Here is a 24,287-nt window from a genome sequence, read left to right on the forward strand (position 1 = left end):
GAGGATTGACGAGAAGAAGAAGAAGTTCAAGGAGTGGCAGAAGGCGAAGGGTACGGGAGCAGAAAAAGCAGAGCATGAAAGTTATAAGGCAGCCAAGAAGGCTGCAAAGAAAGAGGTAGGAAAATGTTCGGAGAACGCTTGGATTCGGAAGAGGGTCAGAGAGCGGTATTCAGGATTGCAAAGCAGATAGCGAAAGAGAGGTGTGATGTGATGGGGGCGAGTTGCTTGAAGGATGAAGTGGGACAAATCGTTGTGGACCCAGATGGAATTAAAGGAAGCTTGACGAGATATATGGAAATACTGTTGAATGCAGAGCATGAATGGGATGGCAACATAGAGAGTAACCCAGTTTTAGGACCGGCAGAGAAGATAACTGAGAAGGAAGTTGAGGAAGCGATAAAAGCAATAAAAACCACCTTTAGAGGCCATTTTTCCCCGCAAGCGGGGGTTGGCCTTTTTCGGGAACCGTGGTTGTTGTTTTTTTGGTCCCCTTTTTGAAGCAATGTTTTACGGCCGGATGCCCTTCCTGACGCCAACCCTTTTTGCCGCCTTTAGCGACAAACAGGGAATTACCAGTGAACTGGTACTCAAATTAGCCGACCTCGGAAGGATGACAGGCTGAGTCAACCCCCCTGGCGTTAATTCAGCGATCGACCGGGATTCGAACCCAGGACCCTAGGATCCTAAGCCGGCACCCTAGCCGCTAGCCCAATACCAGGGTTAATGAAGGGGGAGGGCCTCCGAGCGGGAGGGTTAATAAAAGCAATGAAGAGTAGAAAAGCGGGAGGGCCGACGGGAGATGTGGGAGATATGTTGAAGGCAGCAGGAAGTTAAGTTGGGTTGTGAAGAGAATGACAGAGATCTGTAATCTGGTGGTGAAAGAAGGCCGCATTGCAGTGGATTGGGAACTGAGTACCCTCGTCCCTCTATACAAGGGGAAAGGTGACCCTCTGGAGTGTGGCTCGTACCGAGCGATAAAGTTATTGGAGCATGGAATGAAGGTATTGGAAAGGGTGTTGGAGAGGAGGATTAGGAAGAAGGTGAAGATCGACGAAATGCAGTTTGGATTTATGCCAGGAAGAGGAACGACAGATGCGCTCTTTATTGTGAGGCAGTTGCAGGAGAAGTACATGGAGAAGAGGAAGAAGTTGTGTCTTGGGTTTGTTATTGATCTGGAGAAAGCATTCGACAGGGTTCCACTCGAAGTATTGACATGGGCATTGAGGAAGTTAGGAGTGGAGGAATTGTTGATCAGAGTAGTGATGGCAATGTACAAAAGAGCACGCACAGCTGTATAGACGAAGGACGGGAACACTGGTGAGTTTGAGGTGAAGGTGGGAGTGCATCAGGGGTCGGTACTAAGTCCACTACTATTTGTAGCTGTGATGGAGGTGCTGGCTCGGAACGTAAAGGAGGGTTTACCGTGGTTGTATGCAGATGATCTGGTGTTGATTGCAGAAAGTATGGATGGACTGAAGGAGAAGATGAACAAGTGGAAGGAATGTATGGAGACAAAAGGTCTGAAGGTGAATATCAGAAAGACGAAGGTGATGGCAAGTGGTAAAGCATGTGGTGAGGTGGAAATAACTGGGAAGTGGCCATGTGCTGTGTGCAGGAAGGGTGTCGAAGTGAACTCCATTCAATGTACAATGTGCGCTGAGTGGGTTCATCAAAAATGTAGTGGTCTGAGAGGGTCATTAACCAATGTGGGAGCTACATTCAAATGTAAGGTGTGCACAGAGGGAGCTGCAGATGGAGGAAATGTTAAGTTGGATCTTGGAGACGGCGTGAAGCTGGAAGGTGTGAAAACGTTTTGCTACCTCGAAGACATGCTGAATGGAGAAGGTGGATCAGACTCGGCAACGGTTGCTGGAGTGAAATGTGCATGGAAGAAGTTTCGGGAACTGAGTGGCGTGCTGATGAGGAGGGGAGTGTCATTGAAGCTGAAGGGAAAGGTGTATGCTGCATGTGTGAGGGGTGTTATGATTCATGGGAGCGAGACACGGGTAATGAACGTAGAGCAATAACGAAGGCTGGAAAGGGTGTAAATGCGAATGGTTCGGTGGATGTGCGGAGTATCGTTGAGAGAGAAGAAGACAAATGATGATTTGCGAAAGATGATGGGAATAGAGCCTGTGATTGCTGTGAAGAGGAACAGGTTGAGATGGTTTGGTCATGTGTTGAGGAAGGATGAAAGTGACTGGTTGAGAAGAGTGATGGAAATGAATGTAGAAGGAAGTAGAGGACGGGGAAGACTGAGAAAGACTTGGCTAAAGATGGTGGAAGAAGAAATGCGGGCAAGGGGGTTAACAAGGAGAGATGCAGAAAATAGGGCAAAATGGAGAAGATTGTCATGGGGACCGCAAGGCTAACCCCCGCTCTAGCAGGGAAAATGGCCTTAAAATGCATGTTGTTGTTGTTGTTGTTGTTGTATGGTAGTAGGTGCCAGGCGCACTGATTTGAGTGTGTCAAGAACTGCAACACTGCTAGTGTTTTCACACTCGACAGTTTCCCAGTGAATCAAGAATGGTCCACCACCCAAAGGACATCCAGCCAACTGCAAGCCAATGGTCGAAAACGGCTCATGAACAATGCCAAAGGAGGCTGACATGAATTGTGCATCGCAACAGACGGGCTACAGTTAGTCAACTGACAGTCCAGTACAACATTGGTGCTGAAAGACCCCAAAAAAGACCACACAACTCATTGTACCTTGACACGAATAGGGTATTATAGCGCTGTGCAGCGTTCCACTACTTTCAGCAAAAAAGAAGAACCTGCGGTTGCAGTGGGCTAAGGAACGAAAACACAGAACACTGGAGGATTGGAAAAACATTGCCGGTTTGATGAATCCCGGTTCCTGCTGTTTCACGCTGATGGGAGGAGTAGGGTATGAAGAAAACCACACGAGTACATGCCTCCATCATTCTGTGTGTCATCCATCACGATGTACATGCCGTGTGTCATCATTTCAGGCTGGTGGTGGTGTGGTGGTGTGATGGTGTGGGGGGTTTGTTTTCATGGCACACATAGGGCCCCTTGATAAAAGTAGAACAGCATTTGAATGCCACAGGATATCTCAACATCATTGCCAATCAGGTGCATCCCTGCATGGCAGCAGTGTATCCATCTGCGAATGGATTTCTTCGGCAGGATAATGCCCATGACACAAGGCTAGGATTGTCCAGGAATGGTTCCACGAATATGACAGTGAATTCACCTTACTGCAGTGGCCTGGCCAGTCAACGGATCTCAATCCAATTGAGCATCTGTGGAATGAGATGGAACAAGCTATTCGGAGTCGAGATCCACGACCAGCCAACTTGACACAACTGTGGGAAGTATTGGAGTCAACATGGGCCAAAATCCTTGTGGGAACGCCTTCGACACCTTGTAGAGTCTGTGGGGGATTTCATTGAATTCCCTATCCTGATGGTGGCAGCAGCGACACACTGTGACATATTTTCATTGGCGTCTGCCTGACTAGCGTATAAACTGTTGACCATATCCCATGTTTGGCCTTGGCAAAACATTGTCTCAGAATGAGGCTTATTGTCAACTTGGAGCGTTGTTATGAGTTATTCTGATCCTGGGGGAAATTATAAGAAGCCCAATACGGGTTGTGGCTCGCTGAGATGTTGGTGCTGGTTGTGCTAAGAACCGTGATGTCATCCGAGGTGGTGTTACTGACCTAAACGCTACGTCTCCCATGCATGTATCCTTATCTATTAATAAATCTCTTGTACACTGTCCGAGTTGAGACAAGGTGCCCACGCACGACAAGTCCATCCCCTGATGAATTAAGGCTGTTCTGAAGGCAAAAGGAGGTGCAACTCAATATTAGGAAGGTCTTCCTAATGTTTTGTACACCGAGTGTATATAATTTATACCATGTTTGGTGGAAATCCCATGACTGGTTCATAAGATAGCTCGGTAACAGAATTTTTACCTGACTGGACGTCTGACATTTGACTGACCTTTGCCCTCATAACCCAAAATCTAATCAGTTAATCTTTACATCATTATATATACCTGTATGAAGTTTTAATTTGATCCCTTCAGCCGTTCTCAAGATTTTGCGTTAATGAAAACCTATCTGACGGACGGACAACCTGAAAACATAATGCCTCCGGCGACTTAGTCGGTGGAGGCATAAAAAACAATCTGTACCATACTCTTTACAGCGCATTGGTGCTGCCGAAGCAGCTTATTGGCAAGGCTTATACTGGGTGGTTTGCCATTGCCTTCCCAGCGTTTTGTCTGTATTATATCTATTTAAATACTAAGAATCAGAAACGACGCTGATTGTATTACTGTATTTTCCTCCTCATTTTCTCATATTGTATGTAAAGACTCCCAACACATGTGAAGACCTCGGTGTTTGTATCACTAATCTCTATACTAACAAGATAGGTTGTCCAACGTTAACTGGTTCATGGTCTTGAAGCCACCGAAAGCGTGCCTACCGCCATATTCATTCACCCACAGCACAGGAGATTTCGGTTGCGCCAAGATACATACTTGCTTCACGCTGCATGTCAGTCGAAAATTCCATCTTCCTACTCTATTTTATTCCATTCCCGGTTTGAAAAAAAAAGCATTCATTTAATATTTATCAAATGCCATAGTGTGCTGCTTATGGTTATACAAACCACGACTGATGCTGCTAGTCCCGTTAAACTGGATCTCCTGGGAGGAAGATCCAGGAGGTGCAGTGATAAACACAATGAGGGGGCGTAGCCTCTCTTGACTCACTGGTAGAGCTGCCTGATGGGGGAAGGGGGGGGGGGGAGGGCTCACTGGCCTCGCCCACTAGTGACCTCACTTGCACATGGTGTGCGAGTCCTTCTCTCGGTGTACTCTGCCCTCTTCGTGCTTCCCCCACCCATCTTTGTTTTCTGGTCTGCTCAGGGACTGGTGCAAATCCAGTGCAGGGATGCCTTTATGCCAAATACCTTTCGACCATTTCAGACGTTTCATTTGCAATCAATGAGCTTTCATTTAGTACATCCTTCCATTTATTTGCCACACAAAACACACCACACAAAACTAGTCCTGGCAACGGTCTGCAATCTCTGATTGCTCCTTCTGGTTTATATACTGTATATTTATATCATTGTGGTTATCCGGTTGGCCGGTTTAAAATCCGGAGAGTTGTCTTAATATGACTGCAATGGTCGATTGCTTTGAGGTCTTCCCCCTATTTACATTACATTCCCTATTTACATTGCCACGATACCGAGCAGATTGGAAGTCTGAATCAACCCAGTGTTGTGCCGATGAGGTGTCGCAAGTCGTATGCAAATGATGCCGAACGTGCCTGATGTGCAACGCAATCTGGGGGTGCGGTGTTGACTCAACATGGCCAATTAATCTCTCAACAGACTTTGCTTTAATCACCAAAGACACCCATCACTATCAGGATTCACCCAAGACCAAGTCAGTTTTAATAATGGAAGGAAACAAACGGAAGCAAGAACAATAACAGTGAAAAGCTCAACCCTAAAAAAAGTCCTTAACCCACTACTGATAATTATACACACCCACAAAACCAACAATGAAATGGAACATCCTCAAAATAACTGTTCTTTTGGCCTCACACATGCCACGGTAGAAGGACAAAGCAGGTAATGACAGGACAAAGAATTATGGGCTGATATAGGAAAATATATGCACCGTGATGAAAAAACCACTTTCAAAAAGTTTAATTTCTTCGTGTAATACAGGACTTTCAGGACTTTCAAAATGACGTATGAATGCTAACGAGGCCTTTTGCACATGCGTTGTATATGTGTTTTAGTGACTCGCTCATGCTAGCACTTTTAACTTGACGTTGCTAGTGTGAAATCCAAATCAAATAGTCTTTCAAACATTATTTTCAGCATTTAAATGAATGAGTGGCAATTTCAATATGGTAAACCATAATTATTGTTTCTGGATGCAAATCGGACTCTGGATGCAAATCGAAATATAGAAAATGTGAGAAATATCTGTGGATGAGAGGTGTCGAGTTCCTCTCATTTCCTGTTAATACAGCAGTGGCTAGCGTACACACACACACACACACACACACACTAGCAATAGATGCAGAAATGTAATATAGATTTGTGTGTGCCCACAGAACCAAACAAACCATTTATTTACAACAGACCTCACAGTTCCCCCACCCACTGCCCCATCATCCTCCACCCCCACCCTCTCCAAAAATGATGTTGGTTTGTGTATAGCCTGTGGCTGCTGGTTGCATAATTTTCTGGGGACGTAGCTGCCGCTGATGCCTCTCTTTAACCAGTCATCTGGTACTCATTTTGCTGACCTCCGAAGGATGACAGGCTGAGTCAACCCACCTGGTGTTAATCCAACGGTATTACGGGGCCTCGGACTCAGGACCCTAAGATCTTAGGCCAGCCACCTTAACCATTAAGCCAGCACGAGGCTTCCCAACATGATTAATAGTAAACATAATTATTTTAAACTTACCTCGTTCATTCACAAGCCCAAGATACAACCCGGTGTGTGCATCAGAAGCACCCAAACCAGATACGGTGTGTGCCTCGTACATCTCACTCCCACAAAAATGTAGTTGGCATAGGCTTTGTGGATTTTCACATCATTAAGATATTCTTTGTCGAAGAGTTATTAGCCATTACTTTGTTGGTTATGATGCATGGCATTGTCTTTCCAATTGAAGACGTTAATTAAATAAATTGCCAAGGTTGCCATGTTCACAGGCAGCACTCCCGGAAGGTTCAAAGTCTACTCATTGGCAGCGATGGTCTGGTTTTGGGTAGAATTTACCCATCCACAATTTAGGCCTTGCACCAGCCCATGTCATCCGGATTTTATAGTATGGGCAGTTATAAGATCTCAGCCCTTTGGGCGAGCTGAAAAGGTTCTCCAACGTTTTCGTCATGCAGAGACACATACTCTTCTCTCAGGTACTTTTCCAATATTGTCGGCCTCTGTTTGAACCTTTGTGAGCCATTTTAGCTAACGATCCTTATCTCGCATGTACAATATACATTAACTTGCCCCATAGACTGCTGTTCACAGGGGTTTCTGTGCACGTGTGCCGAGCATTCCAGGACAGATTGCATCATCCTGAACGTCCCCTATTACCCAGTTACCAATAAATCAATTTTGTCTGATGACCGGTTTGTTGTGTTCTCGTCAATTTGCTGTCATGTTTGCTATCATTGATGACAAGCTGTGGTTATCTAACCTGCATCCCCTCTCCCCCCCCCCCCCCCCCCCAAACACCAATGTTACAGTTAATCAACCGCGCGAGGCTGTTCTTGATTCTCAGCTGATTGTCTTGGTTGCATCACTTGGGAATGATTCGGCATCTAAATTGCAAACAGGAGGAGTCACTTTTGATTCGTCGTTATTCGCTGCAAACACGGTAATTTTTGGGGGGGGGGGTATTTGTGTACTTTATGTGTAACAAGTATGAAAATACCAAAGTAATTGCTTTATATTATTGATTTTCTTTGATCACATGCTTAATATTGAATATTATTGTTATTATTATTTTACTGATGTGTGAAATTTATTGACCATTATGTCTTCCTCCCAGCTTAAATTTTTGGGTTACAGGGATTCAGGATTAGGTCTTTGGAATAAAAACGTTCATGATTTGTCAAGGCCCAGTGGGTCAAGAACTGCCAGTCCTGATTCTTTAGAAGAAGCACAGTTGAATGATTCAATTGGAGAGGTGGAGCTTTTTCCACGAGATGCATGGTGCCAACTGGGGCGAGAAGCATCGAAATACATCCAATCATCTCCTACATTTCATGTGATGTGAGAGCAATGAATATTTTGTTTTCTTGAGTTTTTGCCTTCAGTGATTTCAAGAGTGCAATTTTTTTATGATTTCATTTTATTGATTCTAAGGGTCATGGAGGAGCTGCAGCATAAATTCACACAAGCATGTGTAAACAAACGCATGAGACCACACTGGAATTTACTTTAGACAACTGCAGCCACTGAAATTGGGAAACGTGATTTGATTTCCCAGAGCACTATTAGTTACAGCGACACTAATGTATTTGGTATGACCCGGCTAGGGTCAGAATCGAATTACCTACCTCTTACACACAGAGTGGAAGCTCAAACTATTATGCCACCGGGTAGGCTAAATGAAAACAAATATGCAAATGAGAGCATTTGGATGAAAAACAAGACCGAAAGTCTAACAGCGGCATAGCCAGCCTTGTTTCATACTTTAGTTGAAAAGGATAGTATGACCTGGATGGTGATACCAGTTAGCAAATAATGTAAGTATTAAATCATTTTGAAGTATTTTATGTCTCTAAGCTGTCTGTCACCATGGAAGTGAAGAGATTGCATTGAGACTCTAGTTTATTCTTTATGTTGGTCAGTTAGTCAACACTATCAAAGTAACCGCAGCATCATCCCGACATGCACCACTGTGTGTGTTAAAGAATGAGGTGTTTTACGGCGGCCGTAGTGCAAATCCTGCCACCAACCTCCTTGAGAGAGGACGCAGTGAGTTGGTACTCATTTTGCAGAACTCGGAAGGATGACAGGCTGAGTCAACCCGACCTGACCCAATTCAACAGCTGACGGATTCAAACTCAGGACCCTAGAATCCCAAGCCCCCCACCCAAACCATTAAGACAACAACAGGCTCAGGGTGGTTGGAGGCAGTCATAAGAAATGCTTCAATGTTTGAAGAGCCCTTAATCAAAGTTTTAATTATATATGATCTGGGGGCATGCACCCCCTCCACCCCCACCCCATCCCCTTGTCATATATCATCACCCTGTTATCATAATTTCAGTTCCCCCCAATCATCAAGTTTGATAATTTGCCCCAACCAGGTATATGACATTATATATGAACGTTCCCTAAAGGGTGTTCAAAGAAACATAACTGGCAAAGACAAATGGCATTACATTCTACCTTTCAGAAGCGTAATTGTCGGTTATTAAACTCACCCAATATGTCGGATAAATATGTAACGGACATACATACACACATACGGAGAGACAAACACTGTAAACACAGGAACCAAACATCTACGCCGTAAAAAATCGTTTGTTTAATCACGAATTTGCCAGTTCTAAAAGCCTCTTTGCGAGTTTGAAAAAGAGGTAGAAGCGCTAATGTATGGTTTATTCACGCAGCAGTTTGAACGGAAACATGTATTTTTCTACGACAGGAGAAACCCATTAGATTTTTAGAAGAACACTGAACAAGCATACAAAATTATATTTTCAGTGGTGATATTTTGTGAAGCAATAGAAAAATATATACAACGACATAGAAGGGGCCCACGAACAACAACAACCACCACACCCATGACAACAATCGAGTGTTATAAAAGATCCTCATTTTCACGTGTTTTACTTCATGTGTTTCAACGTGTTTGTGTTACACACTGAAAGAAAAACGAAAAAGGTAGAGCATGCAGATTGCAAATACATGACAGGTTCCTTTTTTCTTTTCTTTTTTTCTTTTTGTATACAAGATTGAGGCTCGTGCAAGAGCTAACATTAACCACTAAAAAAACAACGGACACATAAAACATAATAACGGGGTCGGGAGACAAGATGGGGAGAGAGAGGAAAGCGCACAAGTACAACAGTAGAGAACAGGGACATCGGGAGATCTGTGAGAGGGAGAGGGCTTGGGGGAGGAGGCATGGGAAGCGGGGGGAGGGGGATGGGAGAGGTATAAAACACATGGACACTGCTAAGACTTCCAGGAAAGAAGTCGGTATTTCAAGAAAGTGCATCTGGGGTGAATTAACAGGGGTAGAAAAGATCAAGGTTTAGGATGGGGGAAGAGACGAGATGGTGGTGAATAGCTGTTTTGAAGACCTGGAGGGAGGAGTGGGATTGAAGAGAGTGAGGGAGTTTGTTCCAGAGGCGGGAGAAAAGAGGAATGAGAAAGTGAAGGTGGGCAGAGAGTCTTGATTTTGGCAGTGTCATCAGAAAAGGGGGGGGGGGGGGCGGGCAGACATTACCGCTTTACACAAAAAGGTGTAAAAACAGATCCTTGCAACGACAGACCAATCAGCCTGCTCCCAATTATCAGCAAAGTCATGGAATCCATCATTGCTTCGGATATCAAATCCTTCCTCTTCTCCAATGGCTTGATCTCCGAACATCAATTTGGATTCAGACCAGGTCATTCTACTCTGGACATGTTGCTTCTGCTGTCTCAACAATGGATGGAGATCCTAAATGCCAAACAGGAAATCAGAGCTGTCTCCCTTGACATATCACGTGCCTTTGATACGGTCTTGCACCCAGCTCTGCTTACCAAACTCTCCTCCTATGATAGCCATGGAAATCTCCACGCTTGGCTTGCGGACTTCCTCTCTGGTCGTAGTCAACGTGTGGCCCTGAATGGATTTCTGTTCTGGCTGGAGTTCCCCAAGGTAGTGTTCTGGGCCCTGTGATTTTTCTGGTCTTCATCAATGATCTCTCCGACTCTCTGGAAAATCCTCTCTATCTGTTTGCTGATGACTCCACTCTCTGCCGCTCCATTCCTCATCCCTCAGCTTGGCAGTCTGCAGCCTCCTCACTCTCTACAGACCTGGACAAAATCACAGACTGGTCAAACAAGTGGAACATGTCTTTCAATCCTGACAAATCTCACACTCTTACTATGTCTCTCTGAAAAGACTGACTCGAAAACCCTCCCATCTACTTTCTCAACAATCCTCTCCAAGAAGTTCTGTCGTTCAAGCTTTTGGGTCTCACTATCTGCCATGATCTTTCTTGGGAAAACCATATTTCCAAGCTGACCTCCAAAGCCAGTTGCCGAGTGGGCATCCTCCGTCGTGCGAAGTCCTTCCTTGGCACACCTGAGCTCCTCACCACATACAAGGCTTTCATCCGCAGCTCAATGGAATACTGTTCCCACCTCTGGGCCTGTGCTCCTGCCTCACACCTAGCTCGACTTCACGCTGTTGAAACCAAAGCTTTCAGAATCATTGGAATCTCCTGCGATGAAGCTAACTCCGAGGGCCTTTCAGTCACTCACCGCAGGCAGGTTGGTGGTCTTTCTGTCTTCTACCGACTCCTCTCTGGCCAAGCTACCCCAGCTCTGTATGTGCTGTGTCCCCCAAATATTCCTACAGGTCGCACAAGATCTGCCAGCAACCCTCTTATGGTTAAACTGCCAAAATCTAGGCTCTCTGCTCATCTTCACTCTTTTATTCCCCTTTTTTCCCACCTCTGGAACAAACTCCCCCACTCCCTTCAATCCCACTCCTCCCTCCAGGTCTTTAAAACACCTGTTCACCACCATCTCTTATCTTCCCCCATCCAAAACCTTGATCTTTTCTACCCCCGCTAATTCACCCCAGATACACTTTTTCGAAATTCCAACTTCTTTCCTGGAAGTCTTTGCAGTGTCCATATGTTTTATACCTCTCCCACCTCCCCCAAACCCTCTCCCTCTCACAGTTCTCTCGATGTCCCTGCTCTCAAAAGTTGTGTTTGTGTCCTTCGCCTTCTCTCCCCATCTTGTCTCCCGCTCCCCTTATTTTGTGTTTTATGTGTTGGTTTGTGTCGGTTTGACTTTTTGTGTGATTAATGTTTGCTCTTTCACGAGCCTCGATCTTGTATACAAAAAAAAAACAACAAAAAAAAAACCTGATTCGAGTCCACCTGCGGCCAATTCAATTGATTGGACATGATTTAGAAAGAAACACACCTTTTTATATAAGGTCCCACAGTTGACAGTGCATGTCAGAGCAGAAACCTTACCAATGGGGTCGAAGGAACTGTCCGTAGAACTCCAAGATATTGTCACGCGAATCCCTCGGTTAACACCGGAGGACCGCGGATGACCGAACGGCTTTACTTGAGGCGACGATCAGTGGCGGATTTGACTAACAAGCACGGGAGGAAGAAGAAGAAGAAGCGACAAGCGCGTGCTTGTAGAGGGAATGAACTCAAACGGGAATCCAGGGTAAAATGTACAAAAATAAACACGTTTATTGAACGGAACCCGAGAACAAGGAAACGTGACGATAAAACCTAATTCTAAATTGGGACGTCCCCACACAGACTTCAAATATGACACAAAGGAAATGATTTAATAAAATAAAACGTTCGTCGTGTATTTGTGTGAGATGTGGTGCGTCTTTAACTGTCTGCAGTGGTGCGTCCGTCATCCAACGCGGCCCCATCCGGCCCTGATGCCGACGCAAAGAAGCCTCCGTCCGCCTAGTTTGTGCGCTCCACCAGGCCCCCAGCGACCCGCTCAGCGGCACGCCTCGCTCCAAGCTCCTCGTCGGTCGCACACAAGGTCCGTCCGCTCACAGCACCAAAAGCACCGAGCGCCAAGAAGGACCAACAGCACCAAAAGTATCACGAAGATTCAGGGAAGATGCCAACGACCACGCAGGGAAGAAGAACCAACAGATCTCCAGGAGTCCAGCGCAGAGAGAGCTTCAAGCACGAAAGGTCCAGCGCAGAGCCACACAAGCACGAAGGGGCGATCTCCAGCACGAAGGGTCCAGTGTGAAGGGGCGAAATGCCCGCGATCCAGACGTTTTGTCACGCGCGGTGTGATGTCAGTTCTGGCACGTTACCAATCAGAGCCTCGATTCTTCATGGTGTTTCCCGCCTTCCGGCGTCAGCGGCGCTCTTCCTCCAATTAGCGACCCCCTTCTAAATGGACGTTTGGCGCCTTCCGCGCTGATTGGGTGAAGGTTCGCGCCTTCCGCACCAACCAATCACACGTTCCCTGGGCGTGGCGATAGCCTGCCTTGCACGATGTTTGACGCTCACGCCGGCGTTGTACGCGGCCGCTTCCTGCTTGTCTTTCTGGTGCATCTTTTTGTAAGGGAGGGGATTTAATTAATGTGTGCACTAAGGGACCTATCTAAGTGTCTAAATGAGTGCGTTGCCATAATGGACACTGGATTGGCGACAGAAGGAACGACAAACAAAGCAATTTTATCCATAATCCCTGTACTAATTAGCATACCCCGCCCCCCTCTAGCGGTGGGGTTCACAGATACGACTTATACCGATATCCGGTCTAAACATAGAACTTATTACAGGTAGATTCCCTATCACGACAGTCGAGTTCCTACCTTTGCAGATCTATCTGGCTCTAGATATTCCTCTACCCAAATTCATAACAATATAATTGTGAAGAGGCATAGATCTGGGAAATGGTATAAAACTATTTCTAGAGTGTTGAAAGCTCCTAATAGCACAGTAAACTCCATCATTAGGAAATACAAAGAATAGGGAACTACCCAGACTCTTCCTAGAGCTGGCCATCTGACCAAACTGAGCAACTGGGCAAGAAGTACCTTGGTCAGGGAAGTGACCAATAGCCCAATGACCACTCTGACAGAACTAGAGTTCCTTGGCTGAGATGGGAGAACCTGCTGGATGGACAACAGACTCTGCAGCACTTCACAAATCTAGGCTTTATGGGAGAGTGGCCAAACAGAAGCCACTCGTGAGAAAAAGGCACATAGCACGCCTGGATTTTCCAAAAAGGCACATGAAAGACTGAGAGCATGAGGCAAAATATTCTGTGGTCTGATGAGACGAAAATTGAACTCTTTGGCCTGAATGCAAAGCCCTACGTCTGGCGGAAACCAAGCACAGCATGGAGCATGGTGGTGGCAACATCATGTCATGGGGATGCTTTTCAGTGGCAGGGACTGGTAGACTTGTATGGATAGAGGGAACAATGAATATAGCTTGATTCAGAAAAATCATTGAGGAGAACCTGCTTAAGAGTGCAAAAGCAGCAAATATTTACATTCCAACAGGACAATAGCCCCAAGCATACAGCCAAATCAACACTGGAATGGCTTCAGAACAAGAACGTGAAAGGCCTTGAGATGCCCAGCCAAAGCCCAGACTTGAATCCCATTGAGAATCTGTGGAAAGACTTAGAGATTGCTGTTCACCGATGCTCCCCATCCAACTTGACAAAACCTGAGAAAATCTGCAAGGAAGAATGTGAGAAACTCTCCCAAATCTAGATGTGCAAAGCTGATACAGACATACTCAAGAAGACTCGAATTTGTAATTGCTGCCAAAGGCACTTCCTTGAGGTATTGACTCAAGGGGTTGAATACTTATGATAATTAGATGTTTCTGTATTAAATTTTCAATTATTTTGGTAAATTATCAAAAATTTCAAAAATAATAAGAAAAAAGGTCCTCTGGTGAACCGTACCAGTGCTCTGCCATCTGAACTATCTGGGTGACCCTGACCAAGGATGGAATTTTCCCCACACATAATTGCCACTCTCTGTCCCTGCTTCTAGGGCACTCGCTTCCAACCATAGGAGCACCAACGGCCTGCTCACGAGAGGGTCTTCCTCCACTGGGAGGACAAATCCATGTTCACTATTACTAAGACCACTGGGAGCGTAGAAACACAATTAAATAAATGAACAGGATTATAACGAATTAATTGACATATGTGGGAAAATTACATGCCCAGACCAGGAATCGAACCCCAGGTCCTCTGGTGAACCGTACCAGTGCTCTGCCATCTGAGCTATTTCTACTCAGGCCAGCAGTTGTTATTGTTTGAAGAAGAAGAAACTTACTATATTATCTTCTCCAGCCATGTGAGTTTTCAATATATCTATTAATTATGTACTGTTTGAAGTCAGTTGCATAATGTCTCTTAATTACGTACATCCATTAACCACCATAGGACCCTGATGACCCAAAAGACTCCGAGGATGCAAAAGACCGCGGGGACTCAAAAGACCGTGAGGACAGCCTCATTTTTAAATATATATTTAAAATACAATATTGAATTCAGTTTTATAAAGAGGACGTCATGTATCACGCATGTCTGAGGAAAGTGGGGTTGTACAAAATAATGAAAGAATGTACAAAAACACTCCACAAAATACACCTCACAAAACAAGTCCTGGTGAGGGTCTGCAATCTCTCATTGCTCTTTCTTGTTAGCTCACCTGGAACGAAGTTCAGGGGAGCTTATGCGATGGCGCATCATCCGTCCATCAGTCCGTAAACATTTGCAACTTCTTCTCCGAAACCGCTGAAGGGATTGTGACCAAACTTGGCACATGTGACCAAAAATGATATTTGTTGTGTTGTGACTAAAGTTTGTTCAAGGTTTGTTCAAGGGGGTCTACCGGGGATCAAAGTGGATCCAGGTTTGACCCCCCCAAAATAGGAATTTGCTTTCTTCTCTGAAACTACACACACAATTTCGATGAAACTTGACCACAACCTATCACCACCCGTGCTGTACCAAAGTTTGTTCACGGCATTAACAAAATCTGCCCCTTTGGGGCTCTACGGGGGTTTGCCCACCAAAATAGGTATTTGCTTTCTTCTCAAACTACACACGCAATTTAGATGAAACTTCACCACAATCTTCGTCACCCGTGATGTACCTAATGTTTGTTCACGGCATTAAAAAATGTGCCCCTTTGGGGGAATACGGGGGGCGGGGGGGGGAGGGGTTTGTCCCCCGTCGCACCGCGAAGCGAAAGGGGGACTATGGTTTTACACTCCGTCCGTGTTGCGTCCGTGCGTGTTTCCGTCTGTCCGTGCGTGCATACTCTTGTGAGCGGAATATCTTGAAAAATAAATGAACTACTACCTTCTAATCTGGGGTGTGGGTGTATCTACGCATAAGGAAGAACGCTATTGAAAATTGGGTCGCCACCTCAAAATCCAAGATGGCCGCCGCCATGTATGTCTGAACCTTGTGAGATGAATATCTTGAACAATAAGCGAAGTACCAACTTATAATCTGGTGTGTGGTTGTATCTCGGCATAAGGAAGAACGCTATTGAAAATTGGGTTGCCACGTCAAAATCCAAGATGGCCACCACCATATATGTCTGAACCTTGTGAGCGGAATATCTTGAAAAATAAACTAACTACTCTCTTCTAATCTGGTGCGCGACTATCTAGGCATAAGGAAGCACGCTATTGAAAATTGGGTCGCCACATCAAAATCCAAGATGGCCGCCACCATATATGTCTGAACCTTGTGAGCGGAATATCTTAAAAAATAAACGAACTACTAACTTCTAATCTGGTGTGTGGGTGTGTCTCCAACCCACTCGCAAATATTATCGACTCTTCCATGTTTTCTGCGTCTTCCACTTTGTCAACTCGCATCACTTCACCGATGGGGGACCTCGGCGTAACGCTTGTCTTCTTTGTTTAAAGTCTTATGATTATGTTAGTATGATTCCACATGCTGCGCTGTCTTCTAGCAACCATTGAAATTGGTTTAAAATACCCCTAGTCAGTGTATTATACTGTTTATTCTACCAGGTGAGCACCAGGGGTATTGCCCCTAGTTTTTTTTTGGTTTTTTTTTTAAGTTGTTGACTGTAGCATAGTAGCAAAGAAAGTATTTATTCAAATTGAAAGTGCAGGAGTTATGATCAAGTTTGATTTATTTGATTTTATGAATATGGTTTCCCCATCCTCTCCATTTATTATGTAATCCCTGTTACTCATATGTACCACCTTGGCGAGAACATGCATATACAATAATCCAATAGATTCATGAATAACATTTGGTCTCTCAGGCTCGGCTCTTTCACATCCGGCCCCGTTATGCCTGCTCCTCCACTGGAGCGAATTCATCGTGTGAAACAGAAGGCAGAGCCAAGCAGCATGCCGACACGGGTATGAAAATGCTGTTTTATGAAGTCGATATATACACAAAGAATTAAGTTAAGCACCCCCCCCCGTTTTTTTACAACCTCGCACATTACAAGTTTGTTGTCGTCAAAACAGGGTAATATACCCATGATATTGCTATATTTTCTGGAGAAGTGATATTATGGTCACATAAAAACATAACAATCATGCCGTTTTCAATATTTTATTCTGAATAATTTAAGGTGAAATTTTTTGGGAATTTTAGGCATATTTTCACCTCAATTTAAGTATGGAGCTAGAGGTCCATCACGGACAGTGTGGATGACGTTTATGTTTTCTAACGTACAGTCATTGTTCTGAGAAGACCTCTAGCGATCTTTGCGTCAATAACGTGTGTAGGACCCACGTGATCGGATCACTGACTCAACCAATCACTTTTTTTCACTTTGATCACTCAATTTCATCAATGGATAATTGCTAATGTCATACCAATCATTATTTGATCTCACATACCTTAGAATATATGCCAATGTATACATATACACAAAGAATATATATTAGGGGGTGCTTACCTTAATTCGTTGTGTAGGGGTGCTTAACTTAATTCTTTGTGTATATATAAAATGAGCCGTGTGTGGCAGTTCCATCGTTTAGTTGGATAGTTTAAATGTCTCCACCTGCAATTTCTACACTATGGCCGCCAATTTAGGACTCTTCTTAGTATTTCTCCTTTAGAATCCTTTTTTTTGTTTGTTTTTGTATACAAGATCGAGGCATCAATCACAAAAAAAACAATCGGACAAACAAAACATACAATAAAGGGAGTGGGAGACTAGATGGGGAGAGAGACGGAAGCACACAAGTACAACAGTGACATCGAAAGATCTGTGAGAAGGGCAGGGCTTGGGGGGAGGAGGCATGGGAAGGCGGGGGGGGGGGGGGGGAAGGTATAAAACACATGGACACTGCTCGAACTTCCAGGAACGAAGACGGTATTTCAAGAAAGTGGATCTGGGGTGAATTAACGGGGGTAGAAAATATCAAGGTTTTGGATGGGGGAAGATAAGGGATGGTGGTGAACAGCTGTTTTAAAGACCTGGAGGGAGGAGTGGGATTGAAGAGAGTGGTGAGGGAGTTTGTTCCAGAGGCGGGAGTAAAGAGGAATGAAAGAGTGAAGGTGAGCAGAGAGTCTTGATTTTGGCAATTTCACAAGAAGAGGGTTGCTGGCAGATCTTGTGCGACCTGTCGGAATATTTGGGGGACAGAGCACAGATAGAGCTTGGAGAGCTAGGCCGGATATGAGTCGGTAAAAGACAGAAAGACCAGAAAAAATTTTGAAGAAAGAGATTTTTTTTGTACAAAGAAAGATTTTTGAATGAAATACCAATATTTGGGGCAGAACCCCTCTTTTATAATTCTCTTTATGAGCGGCGCTTATGGATGGAGAGCACAACACCATGAGACCGTGCTGTCTCGATGCATCAAACAAAATTTGATCCATATCGGTCAGGTAGTTTGTGAGGAGACCCTTTGTGACTGTCACTGGAGTCCCCTTTGGCTGCCTAGGCCAATGGTTTGCTTTCACCACAAAAGTCACACGGAATTGGTCATGCTCGATGAATATTTACCTTAATAATTGTTCTTTTTTTTTCTTTCTTTTAACCGGCCCAAACTCATTTTGAAAAGGTCCAGTTTGGCCGGTGGCTGCTCAGTGATGAAATCGCAGATGTCATGGATAGATAAGAACTACACCTGGCACCTTCCAAACGAGGCATATATAAGTGTAGCAGTTGTACCAAAGCAAAGCACGAGCAGTGTGACTCTTCAAGTCCCAACCCAAATGATTTGAATTCTGTTATCCCATTGCTGTTTTTCTACCCCTTCCCCTCTCCCGTCTCCCCTGAAATATATCCAATGTTGTTATACAACAAACAACCATGCATTTTAAGGCCATTTTCCCTGCAAGAGCGGGGGTTAGCCTTGCGGTCCCCATGACAATCTTCTCCATTTTGCCCTATTTTCTGCATCTCCCCTTGTTAACCCCCTTGCCCGCATTTCTTCTTCGACCATCTTTAGCCAAGTCTTTCTCGGTCTTCCCCGTCCTCTACTTCTTTCTACATTCATTTCCATCACTCTTCTCAACCAGTCAGTTTCATCCTTCCTCAACACATGACCAAACCATCTCAAACTGTTTCTCTTCACAGCATTCATCACAGGCTCTATTCCCATCATCTTTCGCAATTCATCATTTGTCTTCCTCTCTCTCAACGATACTCCACACATCCACCGAACCATTCGCCTTTCCACCCTTTCCAGCCTTCGTTGCTGCTCTATGTTCATTACCCATGTCTCGCTCCCATAAATCATAACACTTCTCACACATGCAGCATACATCTTTCCCTTCAGCTTGAATGACACTCCCCTCCTCGTCAGCACGCCACTCAGTTCCCGAAACTTCTTCCATGCACATCTCACTCGAGCAACCGTTGCCGAGTCTGTTCCACCTTCTCCATTCAGCATGTCTCTGAGGTAACAAAATGTTTTCACACCTTCCAGCTTCACGCCGTCTCCAAGATCCAACTCAACATTTCCTCCTTCTGCAGCTCCCTCTGTGCACACCTTACATTTAAATGTAGCTGCCACACTGGTTAATGACCCTCTCCAACCACTACATTTTTGATGAACCCACTCAGCGCACTTTGTACATTGAATGGAATTCACTCCGACACCCTTCCTGCACACAGCACACGGCCACTTCCCAGTTCTTTCCACCTCACCACATGCTTTACCACTTGCCATCACCTTCGTTTTTCCGATATTCACCTTCAGACCTTTTGTCTCCATACATTCCTTACACTTGTTCATCTTCTCCTTCAGTCCATCCATACTTTCTGCAATCAACACCAGATCATCTGCATGCAACAACTCCCACGGTAAACCCTCCTTTACGTTCTGAGCCAGCACCTCCATCACAGCTACAAATAGTAGTGGACTTAGTACCGACCCCTGATGCACTCCCACCTTCACCTTAAACTCACCACTGTTCCCGTCCTTCGTCCTTACAGCTGTGCACGCCCTTTTATACATTGCCATCACTACTCTGATCAACCATTCCTCCACTCCACTGTTGTTATACTGTCCAAAATTAAAATGGAGAAAGCACTCTATATTTAAAGGATTATTGCAGATGTTTCTAAATAAATATAAAGTAAACCTATACCATGGTGCTTTTATCTGTATTCAAATGAATGAAGGTGTCCAGATTAACAATATACTGTTGGAAAAGTCATAAAAAATATTGGAATGTTTTTTGTAGGTTCCTCAAGTTGAACATAACCGTGACAAGGCAACAGAAAAAGAAATAAAGCGTGTGTTGGATATTTTATCAGCATATGTGAAGAAAGATGGTGAGTTATCCTTTTATCAATACTAAAATATAAGACCCGTCGCTTCGCTGACAGAAATACCAATTTTTGCTGTGATGGCTAATCTATGGGGAAGAAGAAAAACGGATTTTTGGGAGATCCTGCTTTCCGGGCAGGGACAACCAATGTCACGTGTTGGCATTTGCAGTTTTGACACGCGTGTCCATGTACCCATAAAAAAATGTTTTTGATCACAAACACTCCCATGAGTTACCCAAATCTAGCATCGTTGGATTTATTGAAATCTGTTAATCCGTTTTCAAGTTATAACACGACAAACAGACAGACAGACACGGCTCCTTTTATAATGTAGATCTTTGTTGTTGTCCTCCCACCGCATGACGCCCGAACCACAGCTTTCCACCCTTTCCGACCTTGGGCTACATGTTGTGCTTCCTCCATAGTGATTCCTGTTTCCATTAGATCATTCTCCACTGTTTGCTTCCATCTGGTTATTGGGCAACCGACAGGCCATGTGGATGATAGATATCAAAATCATTAACTATGTTATTATCTTCATCTTTACCTTTTTTGAACTGTTCCTCTTTTTCACAAAGTGGGTTTAGACTGGTTTTTTTTTTTGGTTTTTTTTGTTGGTGTACAGAGTCGAGGCTCGTGAAAGAGCTAACATTTATCAAACAAACAAATCAAACAAACAAGCAAACAAAGTATATAAAAATGGGAGCGGTCGACAAGAAGGGGAGGAAGCACACAAACACAACATTTGAGAGCAGGGACATCGGGAGATGTTTTTGGAGGGAGAGGGCCTGGGGGGAGGCAGGATAGGTATAAAACGCAAGGACACCAAGGACTTCCAGGAAAGAAGTCAAAAGTCACCTCAAAAAAGTGGATTTGGGGTGAAATTAGCGGGGGTAGAAAAGATCAAGGTTTTGGATTGGTGAAGATAAGAGATGGTGGTGAACAGCCGTTTTAAAGACCTGGAGGGAGGAGTGGGATTGAAGAGAGTGAGGGAGTTTGTTCCAGAGGCGGGAGAAAAGAGGAATGAAGGAGTGAAGGTGAGCAGAGAGTCTTGATTTTGGCAGTTTAACCATAAGAGGGTTGCAGGCAGATCTTGTGCGTCCTGCAGGAATATTTGGGGGACAGAGCTCAGAGAGAGCTGGGGGAGCAAGGCCGGAGAGGAGTCGGTAGAAGACGGAAAGACCACCAACCTGCCTGCGGTGATTAAGTGAAAGGCCCTCGTAGATAGCGTCATCGCGGGAGATTCCAATGATTCTGAACGCTTTGGTTTCAACAGCATGAAGACAAGCTAGGTGTGAGGCAGGAGCACCAGCCCAGAGGGGAGAGCAGTACTCCATTGAGCTGCGGATGAAAGCCTTGTATGTGGTGAGGAGCTCAGGTGTGCCAAGGAAGGACTTCGCACGACGGAGGATGCCCAGTCGGCGACTGGCTTTGGAGGCCAGCTTGGAAATGTGGTTTTCCCAGGAAAGATCATGGCAGATAGTGAGACCCAAAAGCTTGAGTGACAGAACTTCTTGGAGAGGATTATTCAGAAAGTAGATGGGAGGGTTGTCCAGTCGGTCTTTTCGGAGAGACATCCTAAGAGTGTGAGATTTGTCAGGATTGAAAGACATGTTCCACTTGTTTGCCCAGTCTGTGATTTTGTCCAGGTCTGCAGAGAGTGAGGAGGCTGCAGACTGCCGATCTGAGGGATGAGGAATGGAGCGGCAGAGAGTGGAGTCATCAGCAAAGAGATAGAGAGGATTTTCAAGAGAGTCAGAGAGATCATTGATGAAGACCAGAAAAAGCACAGGGCCCAGAACACTGCCTTGGGGAACTCCAGCCTGAACAGGAAGAGGAGATGAGAGAAACCCATTCAGGGCCACACGTTGACGACGACTAGAGAGGAAGTCCGCCAGCCATGCGTGGAGATTTCCATGGATACCAAAGGAGGAGAGTTTGGTGAGCAGAGCGGGGTGCCAGACCGTATCGAAGGCACGTGATATGTCGAGGGAGACAGCTCTAATTTCCTGTTTGGCATTGAGGACCTCCATCCATTGTTGAGACAGCAGAAGCAGCATGTCCAGAGTAGAGTGACCTGGTCTGAAACCAAATTGATGATCAGAGATCAAGCCATTGGAGAAGAGGAAAGATTTCATATCCGAAGCAATGATGGATTCCATGACTTTGCTGATAATTGGGAGAAGGCTGATTGGTCTGTAGTTGCTTGGATCTGTTTTTGCACCTTTTTTGTGCAAAGCGGTGATGTTGGTTGATTTCCAAGTAGATGGCAGTTGACCTTGAGCAAATGAGAGGGTGAAGAGAACAGAGAGAGGGAGTGAAAGAGCAGAAGAACAGGATTTTAAGACCCGTGGGCTGATGCCGTCAGGTCCAGTTGCAGAATCAGAGTCGAGGGTTGACAGAAACTTTTCCACCTTGTCAGGAGGAAAGGACACGGAGTCCAGGAGCAGCTGGGTACGACTGGGTATGGTGGGTACAGAGAGGGATGGGTTTGGGACACAAGATTTAGAGGCAAACACAGAGTTGAGGCATTCAGCTTTTTCACGTGCGGAGTCAGCTGTGCAGCCGTTTGAGGTAAGGGAGGGGATGGAGGGGGAACAAACACCAGAAACAGATTTGACCAGATGCCACCAGGATTTGGAAGAGGGAGACAGATAAGTGAGTTCGGTCTTGAGAACGGAGAGATATTGTTTCCTGGCTCTCCTGAGGGTGGACACACACTTGTTTCGGGCTTTGTGAAAGGAAATGAGATTTCCTTCTGTTGGATTTGCTTTCCAGGAGACGAAGGCAAGTTGTTTCTGGGAAACAGCCTCACCACAAGATTCCGTGTACCATGGACGGGAGGAAGGGTATGACAACTGAAGACGAGATGGGATAAATCTGTGCATGAGAGAGAGCAATTTACTTTGGAAGAGTTCCCAGGATGAGTTGATGTCAGAGGTGGTAGAGATGGGAGACCAGTCCAGATGATTGATGGCTGCTTGAAGACCGTGCCAGTTGGCCTGAGTGAAATGCCAGACTCGTCGACGCTGAGCAGGCTCCCTGAGAATGGTCAGAGAGATGTCCACTTTAACAAGGACATGATCAGATAATCCGATTGGAGCAGAAGAAGAGCAGCAGACATTTTCAGGGAAGTTAGACATAACCAAGTCCAGAAGAGAAGATGCTCCGTTGACTGAGATCCGGGTCGGGAAATTGACAGATTGTGTCAGTCCCAGTGAGTCGCAGAAGTCCTTTGCTGAGGAGCCATGGCTGGTGAGAGAGGTACCCACACCCAGCCAACTAGCATGTTGACAAATTGAAATCACCACATATGAGGAAGAGAGAGTTGGGATGAGTAGATAGAAGTTGGTCCATATTATCAGACAGCGAGATGTAGATGGAGTCATCGCTGTTTGGTGGACGGTACAACACACATATGAACAAGAGGTGGGAGCGAAGGGGAAGCCGTAGCCAGAGGTATTCCTGTGGGTGAGGTGGAGAGAGTGCAGTGCAGGGCGAGTGAGGAAGAAAGTTTTTGATAAAGATAGCAACCCCACCTCCAGGACGAGGCTCAGGTCTATCATACCGGAGGAGGGAGTAACCCGGGAGAGATACTAAGGAATCAGAGACATCATGATGGAGGAAAGTTTCTGTTAAGCAGATCACGTCTGGTTTGACAGAAGCAACCTGTATGGAGAGATCAGTTAAGTTTGAACGAAGGCCCCGGATGTTTGAGGTCCATACCGTTAATGAAGAGGAAGGGGGAGCATCAGATACAGAACAGGGGGGAGGAGGGGTAGGGTAAGATGTGGAAGAGGTGGAAGAGGTAGGGAGAGCTGTTGAAGGTGTGTCAGAGATTTCAGAATAGCTCGGAGAAAGGGAAGGATGGGGCGGACAAAAGGTTTGATGGTGATTGGGTGAGGCACAATGAGGTGTTATTTGAGGAGGGGGAAGAGCGAGGCAGAAGGTTGGGGGAGATGGAGGTGAGAGTTGGAAGGGGGAAGAAGCGGGGAGGACGCTTTGAGGAGGGGGAGTGAGAGGGGGGAAATTGAGAAGAAATGAGGGTGGGGAGATTTGAAGGGGAGGGGCGAGGGGGGAGTTTGGGAGGGAAGGGAAAAGGGGAGGGATTTGAAAGGGATGGGATATGGGGGAGATTTGGAGGGGAGGGGTGAGGGAGGAGTCTAGGAGGGGAGGGGTGAGGGGGAGTCTTGGAGGGGAGGGGTGAGGGGGTAGTTTAGGAGGGAGGGGGCAAGGGGGGAGATTTGAAAGGGATGGG

At 45.5% G+C, this 24,287-nt stretch overlaps 1 protein-coding gene across 2 annotated transcripts in view; it reads left to right on the forward strand.

The window, feature by feature from the left end:
• LOC144894014 (EP300-interacting inhibitor of differentiation 3-like) overlaps positions 1 to 24,287 on the forward strand; it is a 63,827-nt gene that overhangs the window by 17,472 nt on the left and 22,068 nt on the right. For both annotated transcript variants that reach the window (XM_078785476.1, XM_078785477.1), the window contains 4 exons: positions 7,272 to 7,402; positions 7,577 to 7,800; positions 16,550 to 16,649; positions 19,942 to 20,032. In XM_078785476.1, coding sequence (XP_078641602.1) covers positions 7,272 to 7,402; positions 7,577 to 7,800; positions 16,550 to 16,649; positions 19,942 to 20,032 — 546 coding nt within the window. The remainder of the gene's footprint in view (positions 1 to 7,271; positions 7,403 to 7,576; positions 7,801 to 16,549; positions 16,650 to 19,941; positions 20,033 to 24,287) is intronic.

The sequence above is a fragment of the Myxine glutinosa genome, chromosome 10 (assembly GCF_964187855.1).
Source record: "Myxine glutinosa chromosome 10, kmMyxGlut1.1, whole genome shotgun sequence".
Lineage (NCBI taxonomy): Eukaryota > Metazoa > Chordata > Myxini > Myxiniformes > Myxinidae > Myxine > Myxine glutinosa.